The following is a 19,636-nucleotide window of genomic DNA, read 5'->3' on the forward strand; positions in this document are numbered from 1 at the left end:
ATACATGTAAAGCTATTCGGTTCGGTTCGGGATTTTTTTGATTTTTTAATAAATTAAAAAGACCACCCTAATTGTTCGGGACGGTTTTAAACTTAAATAAAAGACCACGGTTTTATTGAAAAACACTATAAATCAGTTCGATATGGTTAGGTTCGGTCGGTTTTTCATAATTTTTTGACACCCATATCATAAACGCGAGAAGAAGTTTTTATATATCTAGGTATGTTAGTCCTATTATGTAAGCAAATCGAGTAGAGTAACTTTTTTTGTCCGCTTATCTTCATGAGATATAAAGAGAATAAAATTAGAGCAATGATCTAATTAACGCAATGAATAAACAATAAGCATTTATAGATAGTTAAAAAATAGAGACATGGGGTGTGTTAGGTATGGAGGAAAACATTACTCAAAAATGTTTTCAATTTTTCTACGTTTAGTATGTTAAAATATTTTGGAAATATTTTCTATAAAAAAGAGGTTTCTTAAAAATGAGAAAATGACTTTCCAAGAAATAGGGGAAATCCAAACTTATTGTCTCCTCCCCGCCTACCCAACGCCCCTAACTCCAATCCCGCCACCCCACGAACCCCTGCTCTTACCCCATCTCACTCTATAGTGCTTTGCTAAATTACATAGAAATGTTCTTCCAAGAATATTGTTCTGCTTACTCAAACACTAGAAAATCCACTTATATTTCAAAATAATATTTTTGGAAAATTTGGTATGAAGGAAACATTTTCCAGTTTCACTTTGCTATGTTTGGTTGATAATTTTTTTGAAAAACATTTTCTTTAGGATAACAAGTTCTTTAAAAATGAGGAAAATGATTTTCCTTGTGGAAGCAAGGAAAATAAGTTCCACAAGTGACGTTCTACACTGATTATTTCCTTCCCACCCCCATTTTCCCCACCCTACCCCACCCCTAACAGCTCATTCCCACCCCAATAGTATTTGCCTAAATTATATATACACTCTTGGGACAATATTTTTTTGCATACTTACCAAAATACCAGAAAATAAGTAAGAAAATCACTTATTTTTTACCAAAAAAAAAAAAGAAAAAACATCTTCCACTAGAAGCATTTTCCTTCATTCCAAACACACCCTTAGTATGGTACATTTTGGGTGCCTCTAGTTCTACTAGAAGCAAAATCCTCTTATTGCAGAGACATGTTAAGACAGCAAGGACTGAACCCTTGTAATAGTCCATTGAACTGGTGAGTGATGGAAAACGTCTGAATACATTTCAGCAAGAATCAGAAAGAAAAACTCAATATGATCATTTATCAGTCTTAAGTGAGAGGTGTTACAAGCAGAACAGACCATATAGACATTTATATCTTTCACATCATATGTATTAATGGTGACCAGTTGACAGAAAGTATGCTTGTGTACAATAGGTGAGATTCCATACAGAATTACAAAACTATATTTACAAGTTCTTGAACCCTCTTAACTCAAACAATGAAAACCTTACTTTTGTAGTTATGCTATATTTACTTCAACCTTCAACGCAGAGTACCCACTGGCCTTTTGTAAGTATACCACTTCGCTATTATGAGATAAACTCCCAAATTCAGTACACTTAGTACAGCCAAAAGATAGTAGAAGTAATCGATGTGTCCGTAGTTCAGGTTATCTGGTATCCATCCAGGTTTCCCATTTTTGGTTGTAATTTTCATGACAATAGTCACAAGAATAGAACTCAAGTAATTCCCAAGTGCAACGGTGGTCAGTGATAAAGCCGAACACAAACTTCTCATGGCATCGGGTGCTTGATCGTAAAAAAACTCCAACTGACCGATGAATGTAAAAACTTCTGCACAACCTATAAGGAAATATTGTGGGACCTGCCAAAATATCGACATGGGTACCTCGTCCAGTTCATAGTAGTTATGTCTTTTCACATATTTCAGCCGATAGAGCTCCAGAATCCCGGCTGATAGCATAGCAAAGATAGATATGAAGAGGCCTGTACCCATTCTCTGTAATTGTGTCAACCCATTCTTGTGACCGGTAATCTTCCTAGCAACTGGGACAATAAATTGGTCATAAATGGGAACCCAAAATATGACACTGAGAGTGTCGAAAATGCTAAGTGATGCCGGTGGAATTTTGAAGCTGGAATTTCCCACATGAGTGTCCATGGACGCTCCTTGCAACACAAACAAGGTACTCATTTGACTATATACAGCACTAAACATGATCCCCGTGGCCCATACAGGTAGCAATCGTATAATGGATTTGAGCTCCTCAACTTGTGTCACAGTGCAGAGTCTCCACGAGTCTATATTGCCTTTCGTATGGTCAGATTCTGTCTGCACTGCTGCCTTGTCAAAGAAACTGCAACATTTTGAGCCCGTTTGGATTGGCTTATAAGTTGCTTATAAGCTGTTTTCAGCTTTTTTGAGTGTTTGGCTGGCCAGCTTAAAGTCATTTTGTGCTTAAAATAAGCTCAAAAAATAATTGGGCCTATTTGACTTAGCTTATCTAAAGCAGTTTATAAGCTGAAAACAGCTTATAAGCCAAAAAAAAAATAAGTTAGACTACCCAACTTATTTTTTTTAGCTTATAAGCTGCAAACAGCTTATAGGCATAAGCCCATCCAAACAGGCTCTTTGTCAGTGTGTAAATCATTAGTGTAAATCATTAATTTCATCATTTACCATATGGGAAACAGGAAAACTGTCAAAAATGAAAAGGCAGTTGATAAAATTCATCATCAGGCAATGTGGACAGCAAAGACAATGGTCCAACAAGTTCATTGCACGGCGTACACATTGAATCACTAGAACATTGAATCTTTCATTTCAATAAAGATGATAATATTAAGTAGTACTTTTTCTACTCCCTGAGTCCCAAAAAGAATGACATCTTTCCATATTCAATAACAATTTAACTTCAAACTTCTCATTTCACCCTTAATGAAATGATTTATAGTCACAAAAGTTTCTATTACTTATTTTAGACCACAAGACTCAAAACTCTTCCTTTTTCTCTTAAACTTTGTGCCCAGTCAAACACCTTCACATAAATTGGGACGGACTAGATAATCCTATATACCTAGACAGACAGATTAGTCAAGAGGTAAAAGCATATAAATTCTTCAAGGATATTAACAGCAGCTAGTTCTTTGCGCAAATACATTACATCGCAAATAATCATGGAAAGCATTTGATTAAAAATGGATAATCTGTTATCAATCATTTAAGAATCATGCCATAGGACTGTAAAAACACAAGACAACCCTAAAAAAGAAGAAAGCATTATCAACAGATGCTCACCCAAGGTCTTTCGTATGATCAAGCTTGCGACTCCCCATGATTGCGGACTCTGCATCTGTAGTCTCATACAAGAGAGACTTGTCTTCAGGCACACTAACTTTAAATTTTCTGAAGGATGCAACTAGCACTTGACATATACGTGTCAGAGGGCTCCCTCCAGGTTTCTGGTTCCGATATAATCGGGTACCAGAAAAGAAGCTTACTACAGCAATGGCCATGGTCACTGCTGGAATTCCAAAGCCCCATCCCCAGCCCACATTATCTTGTATCCAAACCAGCACAGAAGAAGCAACAAGAGCACCGATATTAATCGAAAAATAGAACCAATTAAAGAAAGATGACTTGTGTTTCTTCTCAACCTCATCAGCATCATCAAACTGATCTGCCCCGTAAGATGAAACACACGGCTTAATCCCACCAGTACCCAATGCTATGAGGTAAAGTGCAACAAAGGTAATTGCAGTTTGTAATTCCTTTGGATGACATACATCTTCCCCAGAACAACTTGGCTTTAGGCCTGGGACAGAAGCTGACAATGTCAACAGTGTCATTCCCTGCAAGAAACATACTTTTATTCTTCTGACTTCCCAACAAAAGGAATTTAAGTTGACACTTTGAATATATACACATATATTTATTCGTTCATCTAAGTTTGCGCGGATCAATTATAACTCAGCAAGTTAATGATAGAACTTCGGTATAGGCCAAAAATTATTCATTATCCTCCTGATGACTCATCCTTTACATGTTCAGCATTATGTGTGTGAGCATAATATGTTTCACATTGGACCAATTTTTTTTTTTTTTTTTTTTTTTAGGGTGTGTTTGGTATGGAGGTCCAATTCTCCCATGTTTGGTTGGTCGATAGGTTTTGGAAAACCTTTTTTTGAGGAAAACAAGTTCCTTATTAGGAAAACGACTTACCTAGTGTGAATAGGGAAAACAAGTTCCATAAGTGGCATTCCGAACTCATTGTCTCAAACCCTCACCCTATTTATCACCCCACCACCCCCAACCCCCTAATCCCGTCTTCCCACCCCATCGTGTTTTCCTAGATTACATAAGAATGTTTTGGGAACAATATTTTTTTTGTTTACTTGCCAAATACCATAAAATAAATAAGAAAACCACTTATTTTCCACGAAAACATTTTCCTTCATCCCAAACACACTCTTAGTTTCTCAAGCGACAGAGTTAGAGTAGAGAGCAAATGTACTTCAACCGATCATAAAACTTACAATAACATAGATGATTGAGAAGCAGGCAATTGTCCAGTATCTTCCTAGATATGCATCTGCAAGAAATGCCCCAATTAGGGGTGTGATATAGCATGTTCCAGACCAATTTGAGACATTCTTTGAAGCAGCAGCACTATGTTGGTTAAGCCTTTTCTTGAAATACAGAACAAGATTTGTGCTCATCCCATAATATGCCAATCTTTCACAACATTCATTTCCTGCCAATAAAAATATCATGAACAAGCACTACCTCACTTCAGAAATTATACAAAAACAATCAGTAAATGATCTAAAAAGAGGAAAAAGGAAAAACAAAAGAAAAATCAAGAATTATGAAGATGAGTTACCTAAGATAAAAGGGCAGGCTTTCCAAGTTCCAGTTTCATTCCTCTTAGCAGGATTATTGCGGTAATCAACTGTACCATCTTTAGTATACAAATCATCTTCTACAAAAACTTCTCCCATCGCTCTCTAATCTCTATATGCTGCAAATTAGAATTTTTAACAGGTACAAAATTTCAATCAAAGATGAAAAGCTCTGGTAAAGCTCAAAATTTCAAGATATTGGTATTTCACTGAGAATGACAACCTAAAAAAATGAACTTCAAATAACTGGAAGGGAATTGACAGCTGACAAAACAAAGAAAATATAGCAGATGAAAAAAGGGAAGAACAAGATGGTATAGTACATACCTGAATTCTGGAAGTGTTTGTTAGGTTCCCAGAAAAACTGCTGCACTAATACATCATGGAAATCAAGAAAACGGTGTGTTTTAAATAGATAAAGAAGAAAATGAAAAGATAAGCTCCAAGAGTGAGGTGGAAGGCGCAATTAATTTATAAATCAAGCAACCCAACAAATCGGACTCCTGTCCTAGCATTAAATAGGCTGACATGTGACTTCTTTAGTATGGAGATGCATCATGTGCAAGCAAAATTATAATACTAGTACTTTTACCAAAATAAATAAATAAATTATAATAGTACTATATTATAGGAGTATCAAATATTAAAACTAGGCCATTAGTAACTGGTGGGACTACACTCAGTGACGGATCCAGAATTTTCACTCAGAATATTCGGAAAAAATAGCAAAAGCTAAATATAAAAAATAACATTATCCCTAGGAATTGAACCTAGGATGCTAGAGACAATTTGAACATTCTGGACCCTTAAGCTAACCTTTTCCATTTGTTTCAGGATATTCAAAAGTTAATAGAGATCACATGTATTTCAACCGATAGGGGTAAGGTCTGCGTACACTTTACCCTCCTCAGATCCCACATTGTGGGATTTCACTGGGTATATTGTTGTTCATAAATAAAGAAAATCTACCCTATCTATACAATAGGGTTTTTTGCCGAGGATGTTCGGGTGAATAGCCTCTCTGCCCTCTAAATCCGTCCCTGACTACACTGGGCATATTGTTATTGTTGTTGTCATTTAATAACTGCAATTAGTAACTGCTAGCTCATGATCAGGTACATGTGATCTAAATTTAAAAGTCTTATTACTCATTTGGTTAATAGTATAAAATAGAGGTTATAGAGAATGGAATCAATGACTTCCTCCGTAAATGAAGTCAACTAATTGGTCCTCACTACTTTGTCACTACAGTAGTAGTAATAATGTATTATTTCAACTTTAATAATAAGCAATTGTGAGGGAAAGTGGTAATATCATATTTGAAATATATTTTATAATATGATGATGTGTTTATTTGCTTGCTTGTTTAATATTGAGACACTTGAAGAATTTCTCCATAGGCAATAGCCTATAAACAGTGACGGGAGAAGGAGTTAAAAATCAAGTTGTGTGACACCCGAAGACAATTTAGTATTCTTCGACGTGCCGTTTTGACGTAAGGTCAACAAAGCCAGTGCCGATGGAATAATGATTCCAACTGAATTCCATATTTTCCACATAAAACATAAGATATGTACATAAATTTTTTTTTATTAAAATTAAATAAATATTAAATTTATAATTTTCAAATAATAAATTTAATGCAAAAAATATTGAAATTGGATTCATCAAAATTAAATTATGAATCCACATCTTATAAAGCAAAGCAGGGCAGTTGGATTTAAAATTGGTGCGTGTGAAACGAAAGCATGGAGTGAAAGTGGAAAAGAGGAAAACAAAGTGCACCAGAAAGTGACAAAAGCGAAAGGTGCCAACTGGGCCAAACTGCCCATATCAATTCCAATTTTCCATTAACAACAAGTTTGACAAAGCGCATGGGAAAGAGAAGAATCAAAGCTCTCGTTGATTACGACCTTTGGTTTATTATGTTAAAGTCAGTCTCATTGATTATATAGTACTCCACTTATATATCCCTTGTGTTCAAATTTGATTAGTTGTGAACAAAATGTTCACATGTAGGCTGTATCCTTTGGACATTATGCGGTTTAAGTTAACTTACAATTGTCTTAACCCTATATATTCAAATTAAATGCTTTGAAGATTCTTATTGCTGTGTGCCGTATGGTCTTTGTTTGGAAATATATTTGCTCTTATTAATGTTTATATATACTAAATCAAACAGTTTAACTTCAGTGATAATGTATACACCGGTTTATTATTATTAATATTAAAGTAATAAAGATATGTATATAATTAGTATATCTTGAATTCTTTGAGTTGGTATAAACATCATATGCATGTGCTATGAAATTAAAAACACACAATAGTAAACATTTTAAACGTGTCATTCACCACGGTCATTTTTATCCATAACAGCATGTAAGTTTTTTTACCCCTTGATAAACACTCACGAATTCTTTCTCTTGGTTTTCTAATTTAATTATTAAAAGCATATAAAAATCAAGTGTTCAATAATTGTATGCCTGACGTTCGACATGTGCTCATATGAGTCAATACTCAATAGGATTGAAAATGTAACACTTTGACTGTTCCAGGCGGCTAATATATACTTCTTCAATTCCTCGTATTCACAATAAGTAATCGTAAGGATTTTAACACATTCAATAATTAATACTTTCTTGATTTATTTTTTAAAAAATAAATAAATTAAATTTTAAAAGGCTAAACTTTCTCTCAATTTTGCGAGTACTTTATTTGATGTTGGTCAACGTATAGAAAGAAGATTCATCAATCATGATTCAAGATGTCCATTGTTTTTAAATAAAAGACTGCTCTTTACTATTTCGTCATAAGGTCATAAGCAATTGGTCATAAATTCTTAGTTCACAGTTCACACCGGTTGAAAAAAAAAAAAAAAGAGACAAAGAAATAGTTTTTTTTTTTTTTCAAAAAAAAAAAAACCATCTTGTATTCAAAGTACACTGATCCGATTAATTAGATTCACACTCTGTAAAATCTATATAGAAAAGCACTCTTTATCATGATTTTTTCTATTTCACAAAAAAAAAAAAAAAATTGATATGCATTGTACATCGATCTTTAATCTGTTAATATTAGTACGCAAATTTTGTTATCACTATTCACTAACATGAATACAATTTTATTCATCGAATCCGTTAAAAAATTTCACTCTATTAATCCACTATGATTAATCATGTTTTCAATGTCGACAATGTCACAAATCCTTATAATATCGAAAGCTTGTTACAATGGAGTTTTTTTTTGGGTTTGAAATTTTTCATCATAATTAAATCTTTTAAACTCAATAAGCAAAGCGGTCAACACACAAAAGGCACGAAGCAAAAAGGCACGATAATTGAAAGAAAAATTAGCTCTAATAACTTGAAAAAATCGTCACTATAAGTGCACTTATAAATCTCCCTTCGTTAAAAGTGGTCAAATATCAAATTATCACTCAAATGAATTTAGGTGACTTTCGCTCCATTTGATGCCTAATCCAAAAATAAGTCCAGGGGGGTCATAGACTTCGCAAAAGGTGTGTTATTATCTTGTGTGTTTTGAACACTTTTCCCTAAAATCTATATAGAAAAGCACTCTTTATCATGATTTTTTCTATTTCACAAAAAAAAAAAAAAAATTGATATGCATTGTACATCGATCTTTAATCTGTTAATATTAGTACGCAAATTTTGTTATCCTATTCACTAACATGCAGAGTTAAAAAATTTCACAATTTATTCATAATGCACTCAATGGCAACTTAGATTCAATAACGGTGTGCTTCACCTTAAAATCAACAAAAGAAAAATTATCTTGAATTCGAACTAGGCTCCTCCATGCCTTATCCTAAAGCTTACAACCTCTTAACCAGAGCACCAATTTATTGCTTCCTTGGTGGTCTTTATTATTTTCTACCAAAACTTCAATTCTTTTTATATGTCTGCATAGAGTATCCGCCACGCTTAATGGGTGCTCGAGCACCAAAAAATAATACATGGGTTCGCCCCTGACTGCACTCACACTTTGAATTTCGGGTCTTCCTAGATTTGCGACAATTTTCTTGACAAGGAGCATGTTTGTATTGACTTATTTTAGGTGCTTTAAAATCAAAATAGCTTTTAAGCACTTTTGCAGTGTTTGGGTAAGATAAAAAGTGTTTTTAACACTTATTTTTAAGCCAAAATAACAAAAACAAGCCAAAAAGTCAAATTAGGTGCTTATAAGTCATGAGTTATAAGCCCATCCAAACATACTCGAAGTCTTTTTACTAGACTTGCTGATCCAAGTCTCACTTATGATATAAAAATAGATTAAAAAACTTTCGATGTATGAATATTATCAATGGTTTGAAATCATGGTTTGAAATCATGTTTGGACATGCAATTGGGATATCTTAAGTTGTATCTTCTCTTATAGACATAAAAACCCCACAAGTTGTGAAAACTATCAAAACATTCCCAATTCTTATACAATCTTACCAAATGAGCAAGTCATAGTTCACAACAAAATTAATACGCTACTAGAAGGCCTTTTTATAAAATACAACATCAATTGATCAAACTTTAGTTCAATAAAATCAAAAATTTAACATGAATAGTAATGGGGTCGATAGACATAAATAAAGGTTGTTAGACATAAATAAAAGCAGGTGGAAGTTAATGAGGTTGGTAAATGGTTGATGAGAGTAATTGTTAAAAATATCTACCAACTTATGGGTCTCTTTTTACAAAATATAAACTTATGGATCAAATTTTATATTTAACTTTTTTGAAACCATGGTTTGAAACCATGAGATGAAATGCATGTCAAAACGCTGGTTTCATCTCATGGTTTCAAACCATGATTTCAAACCGCATGTCCAAACGCCTACTTAAATTCATAGTCCGGCTCAAATCAGATGGACATTTTTTTGCTCGGATTACCCTTCTGTTGGGTTGGTCTTTAATTTTTGCTCCTCAAATTGCTGGTCTTTAATTTTTTTCCTTCGCTTAAAAAGGTGATCGAAAATACCTTAAGGTTCTGGGTTTGAACCCCCGCTCAGTCAAAAATAATTTTTTTTCGCAAGGCAAGATTTTTGCAAAAAGTCCGCCTTATGCGGCAAACTTTGCCTTAAGGCATAACTAAAAATCTGCCTTATAAGGCAAAGTCTGCCGGAACCGGCAGAGACATAACTAAAAGTTTGCCTTACAAGGCAAAGTCTACCGTCTCCGGCATAGGTTCTATGTAATTTCTCCCGAGTAAGCATAGGTTCATAGAAACCTATGCCTTGCGAAAATATTATTATTTTTTACTCTACTGGGATTCGAACCCAGAATCTCGGGATATTTTTTGCCACCTTTTTAAGCGAAGGGAAGAAATTAAATAGCAGTGAATTGAGTCCGGAAAATTAAAGACCAGTCTGTATGAAGGAAATCGTGCAAATTGCCCTCAGATGGACGCCTAAATTTAAGGAGGTGTATTCCTTATTGAAGTTATTCAAACGGTACATGTGAAACCTAGCGTGAATTTTGAGCGATAACAGTGATCCAGCCCAACATTTTATTTGCTTAAAAGATGAAGCCCGGCCCATGAAAAGTAAACGAATGTCTAGGCCCAATATTGACTGAGGAAACTGGAGATTAGTCTCTAGATCAGGTTTATTAATGTTGATAATAGGAGTTTAATTGTTTATTGAGTTGAAGAATGACATTGTATAGCATGCATTAATGAACACACCTGGATTACGTGGAGTATGGTCCCTTTATCCCTTTGAAAGGGACTAATAAATATAAAGAGTAATTGACCTTCTCACTAATATTCATCGTTTTGAGGCAGTCTGAGATTAAATCAGACTTAAAAAAAAATATCTAGCCACATGTAGCTCATATATTAGACTAAAGGGGCTAATTTAACAGAGCATATCGCGTGGATGTGTCTAGCTCTAATTATATGGGCGCTAGTAAAGATGTTGATGTATATATAAAAAGCAGAATTTACTGATTTTTAAGTCCTGAATTAGTCATTGAGCTAAAAATTACTAATGCCAAAAAATTTAGAATTTTATGGGTAGATTTAAGTACTATTAATAGGACAAATAATGAGCTGCTCCCAAAATGTTTTGATTAGTGACTCCATGATAGTCACTCTCTAACTACAAGCTACTTTAATTTCTCACTTCTTACTTCCACAAGAAATTTTCAAACTCTTCTGGAAGAACGCAATTCACACACACCTATTTCTTTAGAGAAACAATACAACCAAGATACAGCTCATTTCAATAATGCATGTTTACTCTCATAATGTACAAAAGAAAATCTATTATGGTCTTACTAATTAGAAAAGATTTTAATTAATGCTCAAGATCTCTGACTTTTCTTTATCAAGCCCCTTCTAACTTCTTGGTTCTAACTGCAAGATCTGAAACAATGTGAAAAAGCTATCTTAATATAACCTACCGCTGAGTTTTATTAGTATTTATTTCACCAGAAGTAACTTTAGATAAGCTTTAGTTGGTACTGTTTCAATTTTTGCAAATGTCATCTTTTTGACTTGAGTTTTCTGCATGGGCAAAGCTGGAGTTTGATCCCTTGTTTGGTCATATTAGCTACTGTTGATTTAATTTTTTGTAATCGAACCAAAGATACAGTTGGACCAACCCAAGTTCGAAGTGGAATATTAAATTTGGAATTTAACTTCTATTTACTGAAAGCGTAAAGTTACACAATCAGGTCAGGTAAGATACCTATAGGTAGGGCTTTAGGACTTAGTTAATTGGGAAAAAAAGACAAGCAACTTGTTACAATAAGTTAAATTTCAATAATAGTATCAAATTTTTGCAGTATGTCGGTGATTATAAGTTAACTCGTGAAATTTCTAAGAGTTAAAGTTGAAACTTGGATGTATGTAACCATGTAGCTTTTCTTCAAAATAGGAGTTTACCATTTCAATGATATGCAACAACTTTGTGTAAATTATACGAAATAAATTAAAATATCAGGATATATAGTGAGTTTGATCTTCCCATTGAAGCATCTATAGTTTATCCACCAAACTAGTTAAAATGATGTTCTTATAGAGACTATATATATAAGGTTATTACACTTTCTCTCTAGCTCACAAAATACATATAAGTTCAATCAAATAAGATATAGAGATCAAAGATTGTGGAAGAAATGGGATGTCTGAGAATTGTGGTGGTTTTGGCCCTCCTGTGGCCAGTGTTGGTCGAATGCAGAGGCAATACCCGTCATTATAAGTTCAATGTAAGTTCATCCTACATTTAACAATGTAAGTTCATCCTACATTTAACTTATATCGTGACAGTGTACAGACAAACATTATCAATATAATTTAACATACTATAGCAAGTTGATTGTCTTATTTTCTAGATTACGTGAAATTATCATTTAAGTGGTATGACATAAATAATTTCAGTCAAATTTGATTTGCTCCAACGTATTACCTACGATTTGCTAATGTTAATGGAATAAAACTTAAACTCGATTGACTATAGGAACATTTTTTTTTTAAGATACAATTTGATAATTTCATTAATTTATAACATTTAATCAAGTAGCTTCCGAGAAAGCTTCCAAGTATGTTAATAGCAGCATGCATGTTGATTTTGTGTCAAACACAAAAGTGAATTCTGATGGAAGATTAACTGATGGAATGTCATTTTCCGTAATGCACAAATATTAAATGCTTTGGCTCCAAATGGACAGAATAATAACGGATGGAATGTCATTTTCCGATACTTTTGGCGATATAATGCAAAATATTGTGCACCAGTTTTGTTTTTTATATCATATAAATTTGCGATTGGTTACAATATATAGTCCAAATTGCGTTTGTAGCATAGAAGCCACTGTCTTGATCATTCTCTTCTTACCACTATTGTTGTAAATGCCAACCCCTATCAAAATCTCTGCTTTTCAAGACAAACTCACTAATAAATGAAGTATCTCTTTTTTTTTTTTTTTGTCACTAACATTTTTTTGTATTAATCACCAATGAACCATTACAAGCACCATAGCACAGCTTATACCTCAGCTTGCTATCCAGTACAACCACCATTAAACACACCTAGCTAGAACTTTACAAAAAGAAATGCTGAATCATACTTCTAAGCCTAGGTTTAGCTCTAACAGCACACACATACACAATTTCTCTAGCTATGCTATCACTAGTGTCCTCAAACACCCTTTGATTCCTTTCCAGCCAAACAACATGTACACATTCAGCCAACAGCATTCTGAACAGTCCTGCAGCCTGAGTCTTGCCCTTGCCATTCATAATCACCCATTGTAGATATTGGTCCCATCTAGCAGTAGTAGCTGGTTTCCTCTGAGCCCACTTGAGAACTTTGTTCCAAACAAGTTTAGTGAAATGACATTCCATGAGCAAATGATCCCTGATTTCAGGGTAGGTAGTACACAAAGAACAGATAGGATCAACAGCCAGTCCCCACTTACTAAGCCTAGCTATCAGCAGTTAACATCCTTCCATGGAAGTGTAGCCACAGAGTAAATCTAGCTTTTGGCCTTGCATCATCAGCAAACATGAGGCTTTTCCATGGTATATCAGACACTTCCATGGAAGGATGTGCCACACAGTGTAATTATTCAATAAGAGGGTGCCAATTGTCACGAGTCTAATAAAAAGAAGGAATATAATAGAGTTAGGCTATAATAATGTTAAATTTATTACTGAATTCATTTAGTATAATTTACTGATTACAAGAGGAAAATGTTATAGTTGGTCAACTACATTATATTTCAGTTCATATACCCATTTTTATTGCTGAAATGAAATATTTGCAAGCTGAGATTCTGTAAATGCAGGTGGTGATGAGAAATATAACAAGATTATGCTCAACTAAGTCTACTGTAACAGTAAATGGAAAAATTCCTGGTCCAACTATTTATGCTAGGGAAGACGATACCCTACTTATAAAGGTCGTCAACCAAGTTCACTATAATCTCACCATCCACTGGTTAGTTCTCTACTACAAAATTGTCCATCCTACGTTTTTTACTTTTGAAAAAAAGGGCACAACTGTGTGATCTTTACACAAATAGCCGACCAGATTCACTATTTTTTTTAGCCAGTATACATAGATTATACACTAAGAAAAAGAATACAATTATGCACATATTATACATGGATTATACATATTTTATATATCCTTCAACTATTTTCAGTTTAATGTTTGGGTAGGCGGCTATTTATGTTACTTCTTTAATTACATACGTAGGGGTCGTTTGGTTGATGGTTAGGAAGGGAACTATTAGCATATTAAAACTCGCATAGTTAATAGTACCATGTTTGATAGGTTTTTTTTCCCTTAGTATAAAATTCATTATACCAAATACATGTTTATCATTTTACAATCATAAAATCTAATTTTTATTTTTAATTGTCAAACTCTAACTTAATCACACTTTGTGTACACATGTAGTATAATTTATTAAATGATCAAATATTTGGTCAAAATTCATATATTATTTTATTTTTATAAAGTAGGGTAGATATGAAATTAAATAAATAATATATAACATAAAAAATTGATTAGATACTTATACTCTGCATAATTATACTTTATATATTATTTTATGGATAAAATTAATAAATAATATATGGATACTTATACTCTGCATAATTATACTTTGGATAACTAATGTCTACATTACATATTTGCATAACTCTAACCACCGATCAAATGACCCCTTAATGTTGAGCAGGCATGGTGTGAAACAAATTGGAACGTGTTGGGCCGATGGGCCGGCCTATATAGCGCAATGTCCAATACAGCCAGGAAAAAGCTATGTATACAATTTTACAGTGACAGAACAGAGAGGAACACTATTTTGGCATGCACACATACTCTGGCTCAGGGCCACTATCCATGGTGCTGTCGTTATCCTCCCAAAGCTTGACTTGCCCTACCCCTTTCCAAAGCCCCAAAAAGAAGTTGTCATCATTTTAGGTAACATCACGTTATATCATTTTTTTATGGCGTTTAATTTATATATACTGACAATGTAAGAAATTTTACATTAACAATGTGTCGTACTAATTAGTTATAACATGTTATTTACTGCAATTTTTATGTTGTCAAATCAAGATTACTATAGATAGTTTGGGGTCATTTGATTCAAAACAAGGTTATCCGGGATTATAAGCCTAAGATTATAGCCAGAGGATGGAGAATGCCACATTTAATATGAGATATATAATCATGATCTTGGTATAAATTTTATCCTGGTTTTAGCTAATATCCACAATCAAACACTAGAAGGATTTAAGCACAAAATTTATATAGGGATAATCTTCTGAATCTCTGTAACCAAACGGCCGCTGAGAGTTTGAATTGTGATCATTTGATCACTAAATAATGCCATTGGGACTTCTATAAAAATCAAACTTTTGATATTTCTATCCCTTTCAATGACTAAATACAACAATAGTTCCAATAATTCCTGTAATTTCGCTTAAACTCATTCCATGACAATATATTTTTAATGTTTGATTCCTCTTTATTTTGCCTTGTTGTCCACAAATTTGGTGGCTCAATTGACAGGTGAATGGTGGAAATCAGATGTTGAAGCCGTAATTGATGAAGCAACACAATCAGGCCTGTCACCTAATATTTCTGATGCTTACACTATCAATGGCCTTCCTGGTCCTGTTTCTACCTGCTTATTACAAGGTAAAATCTTTTCCTTCAATTGTATTTCTTACTTTATGCATGAATTTAACTTATATCTACTAACTACGTAAATAATTACCATCAATGTAATTTACCTGTCAATTGTGACAATACTAATTGTAATATACTTTTCATTTTGCTTCCCCATGATCCACAGAAGGATTCAATTTCCTAGTGGAGCCAGGCAAGAAGTACCTACTGAGAATCATCAATGCTGCACTGAATGAAGAACTTTTCTTTAAGATTGCTGGCCACAACTTCACTGTGGTAGAAGTAGATGCTTCCTATGTTAAACCCTTTGAAACTGAGACAATATTAACAGCTCCAGGCCAAACTACAAATGTCATTTTATCAGCTAATCTTGAAAGTGGAAAATACTTGATGGTAACATCACCATACATGAATTCTCCTATCTTAGTCGATAACAAGACTGCTACTGCAACTTTACAATATGTTGGCACAAACATTTCTTCCACCACATTCACCGTGCCACAGCCTAAAAACGCCACATCTGTCGCGATAAAATATATGGACTCTCTCAGAAGCTTGAATTCGAAAAAGTATCCAGCAAAAGTCCCAATGAAAATTGATCATTCCCTTTTTTTCACCATTAGTCTTGGACTCAACCCTTGTGAATCATGTTACAAAGGATTTCGACTCGTGGCAGCTATAAATAATGTCACATTTGTTATGCCAAGTGTGTCACTACTTAATGCACATTTCTTTAACAAAACTGGAGTGTTTACTGATGATTTTCCTAGAAATCCAGCATATGCTTTTGACTATACAGGGATTCCACCAAAAAATTTGAGGACAATGGAAGGGACTAGGCTTTATAGACTTGATTATAATTCTAATGTTCAATTAATAATGCAAGATACAGGATTGTTGAGTCCTGAAAATCATCCTATGCATTTACATGGCTTCAATTTTTTTGTGGTTGGAAGAGGCAGAGGTAATTTTAATCCCAAAGAAGGACCTAAAAAGTTCAACCTTGTTGATCCTGTTGAGAGGAACACCATAAATGCCCCTTCTGGTGGTTGGGTTGCTATAAGGTTCAAAGCAAATAATCCTGGTAAATTTTATAAAGACTCTTCATTATTTATTTAAGGATTTAATTTATATACATTGACAGTATAAAACGTTTTTAAATTATTAATATAGTTTAACACGCAACAAGAAGTTAATAACATTATCTTCCAGGTTGTACTTCCCACTTATGATGACCTTCAAAGTGTAATTATATTTTTGGTGACATGATAGTGTGAAAGATTTTGTTTGCTGTCAGCATATCAAATTAAACTCTCTATTTAAATGTTGTTTGGTGAGATTTCGACTTTTGTAATATCTTCTCTCTTTTTTGGGTTAAATTTTGCGAAATTACACATTTGACTGCTCGGTAAAAAATATTTATATAAGTTAGCCAATATACATAATATATATGCATATTAATGTGCATATTATACATCTGGCAACTTTTTTTTTAAGTGGACGATTATTTATGTCTATTTCCGTTAAATATTTTTTGCAGGGGTTTGGTTTTTACATTGCCATTTGGAGGTGCACACAACGTGGGGACTTAAGATGGCTTTTGTGGTAGATAATGGAAATGATCCTAATGAATCTCTTTTACCTCCTCCCAAAGATCTACCAAAATGTTAAAGAGTTCCTATTACTTATTTGTGTATATTTTTCAGAGTAAATCTACTGGTATGAGTTGTTGGAGCAAGCCAAATGAGCTGCTATGAGTAAATAGTTTGCTTCTTTAAAAAGAAATGTTTGTAATATTACTAGGGGACAAGTTAGTTATTATATGAATTTATTTTATGATTTTTTTTTGAGAGTCTTTAAATTTTTGTTGAATTATGTAATCTCCCAATATGTGCTTTACTACCTTTCCTAACTAATAGTTGGGTTGATTTTCTTTTCTTTTCTTTTTTGGACATAGAAAATGAGACTATTAGGAAAGAAAATGACGCTATATTAACACTAGGAAAGAATGTAACGTCATGAACAAAAAATTTTGGGTCAATGTTGAGATTCAGCCCATTTCGTAGGGCCCTGCCAAATTGTTTTGTAATTGAAATATGGGCCATTTAGTTACTGGCCCAATTGAGGGCAAAACATTTGGATTGCAACAGCAGCATTAAAGATGGAAATTACACCCCAATGACCATGAAAATGGGTGGTCTTGAACTTTTGGGGAACCCAATTGCTTCATGTGCAAACCTTCAAGGGAAAAGGCAAAACTTGTTAAACTTGAAATGTGCTCATGAGACAAACGAGGTCAAAGGTTCGAGTTCACTCACCCGCAAGTCCATTCTTGTAAATAACCCATCTTTAAGGGGTTGTTTAATTTAATACAAATCAAAAATTGAATAAAAGCAATACCGAATTTTATAAGGATATGATTATCTCTAACTTTTACCTCAAATAAACGAGTCTTAAATGATAGGTTAATGTTGTTGTTTCCACTTTCCACAGCATCTAATGTGAGATGGCACAAATAATGACCTTTGTACGTTGGAATTGCACTGTCCTAAAATGGAAATTGGACTTGGAGATGGACAAAGCATAAGAGCTACGTGTCATGAGTTTACAAGTGTACTTTGCTTTAATGCACTTTTGTTTAAGATAAATAGTTCGCCTTTTGGAGGAAATCGAGATTGATATATTCATTCGATATTTGACATCTATTTTTTTCGATTAATTCGAATTTATGTTGCATAGGGCTCGTGAAATGTGGAAGAGCTTTTTACCAGGATTTTTTCGCTCACAAGACTCGAATCCAAGACGTGTTTAACAGGACAGAACTAGCTCTTAAGTTATGAATTCGGCAGAATCCAATATTGAGTCAAAAAAATCATTTGATGTACAAATAATATATTCAGAAATCAGTAAATAAAAAAGTTATAATCCAAATCCCATAAACTAAAAGGATAGGCTCCACCTCTACTAATTAAGGGTGGAGGACCTCATCTGTCTCACCACAGATCTTAATGTTGTATTAATCACTTTTTAGATTGAATGTCTCCTTCATCTAAAATCTTGTTCGATTAGTTATATAAGTAAAATACTTTTTTGAAATGTCTCACAACTAATGAATATGGAGCAATTAAGTACTCTGTTTGCTTTTCGGTATAAACACACTCTTGCTCGTTACCCAAGTCGAATGAATGTCTCTCTCCACTAATGTACTCCTCATTAGACGTAAATTAGCGTAAAGTAATATTTCTTTGTTGAGTTAAGAATCTAAGTTGAACAAAAACAATCTTAGTAACAATATCACACAATAAGTGAATTAAATCAAAATAATAATCTCAATCACAATATAACACAATTAGTGAATTTCTAGGGAGTTAAATATTGAATTGGACATAATAGTCTAGGTGACAGCAAGTAATTGCAGGCTGCACGCTTGTCCACGTGAGCTATGGTGCACACGCTTACCCAAGTGTCTTCTAATCAGGATCACATGCTCCTACTGATTTTGACTTTTTTAGGAATGAGAGAGAAATAAGGAATCTTTCCTTTAATGGAAACAAATTGACAGTGGTTCTATTACCAGCTCATTTCCTTTAATGGACTATCATTTATATATTTGATTAATTCCACTCCTGATTTTTTTATATTCCTCTTTGGTTTTGGTTCTTGTTCTAAATTATGAACATGCTGACCATTATTTCAACAACTATGCTGGCCTTTACCCTTTTCTAGCAATCATTTCCAAAGAAAAATGAAATTTTTTTATTTTTCCTTCACATAGTTAATAATACAGTTTCTGTTTTGGAAAAAACAATTTTGCAGCATTGATTGGGAGGCGACTGAAATTTTTAAATCCATATGTTGTGGTTTAAAGGAGTAAAAATTACTGTGCTATTTATTTTAAACAAATAAAAATGGATTTTATTGTCAGAAATCTTAATGCATTAGTAAATACTGCTACTAAATTTTTTCTATAATTGGGTTATCACTTTTGGCATGTTGCAAATTAATTATCTGTTGAAAAGGGCCTAAAAAGGAAAGGGAAAAAAGGGGACAGAATCTTTAGGTTGATATGATTGGTCAGCTCTATT

The 19,636-nt window shown here is 33.6% G+C and overlaps 2 protein-coding genes across 2 annotated transcripts; one reads left to right on the top strand and one right to left on the bottom strand.

Annotated features, from left to right (window-relative positions):
• Window positions 1–1,259: 1,259 nt before the first annotated feature.
• Window positions 1,260–5,382, bottom strand: LOC132052892 (protein NRT1/ PTR FAMILY 8.1-like). The gene is made up of 5 exons (XM_059444601.1): window positions 5,216–5,382; window positions 4,870–5,000; window positions 4,523–4,740; window positions 3,285–3,838; window positions 1,260–2,343 (listed from the first exon to the last, which is right to left on the bottom strand). Exons 2-5 carry the CDS (start codon window positions 4,985–4,987, stop codon window positions 1,509–1,511), a joined length of 1,725 nt encoding a protein of 574 aa, XP_059300584.1. The 5' UTR covers window positions 4,988–5,000; window positions 5,216–5,382; the 3' UTR covers window positions 1,260–1,508.
• Window positions 5,383–11,949: 6,567 nt separating this feature from the next.
• LOC132052893 (laccase-4-like) lies at window positions 11,950–17,393 on the top strand. Its single transcript, XM_059444602.1, has 6 exons — window positions 11,950–12,111; window positions 13,693–13,844; window positions 14,593–14,837; window positions 15,432–15,560; window positions 15,718–16,635; window positions 17,092–17,393. Exons 1-6 carry the CDS (start codon window positions 12,022–12,024, stop codon window positions 17,220–17,222), a joined length of 1,665 nt encoding a protein of 554 aa, XP_059300585.1. The 5' UTR covers window positions 11,950–12,021; the 3' UTR covers window positions 17,223–17,393.
• Window positions 17,394–19,636: the final 2,243 nt, after the last annotated feature.

This window comes from Lycium ferocissimum, chromosome 4 (assembly GCF_029784015.1).
Source record: "Lycium ferocissimum isolate CSIRO_LF1 chromosome 4, AGI_CSIRO_Lferr_CH_V1, whole genome shotgun sequence".
NCBI lineage: Eukaryota > Viridiplantae > Streptophyta > Magnoliopsida > Solanales > Solanaceae > Lycium > Lycium ferocissimum.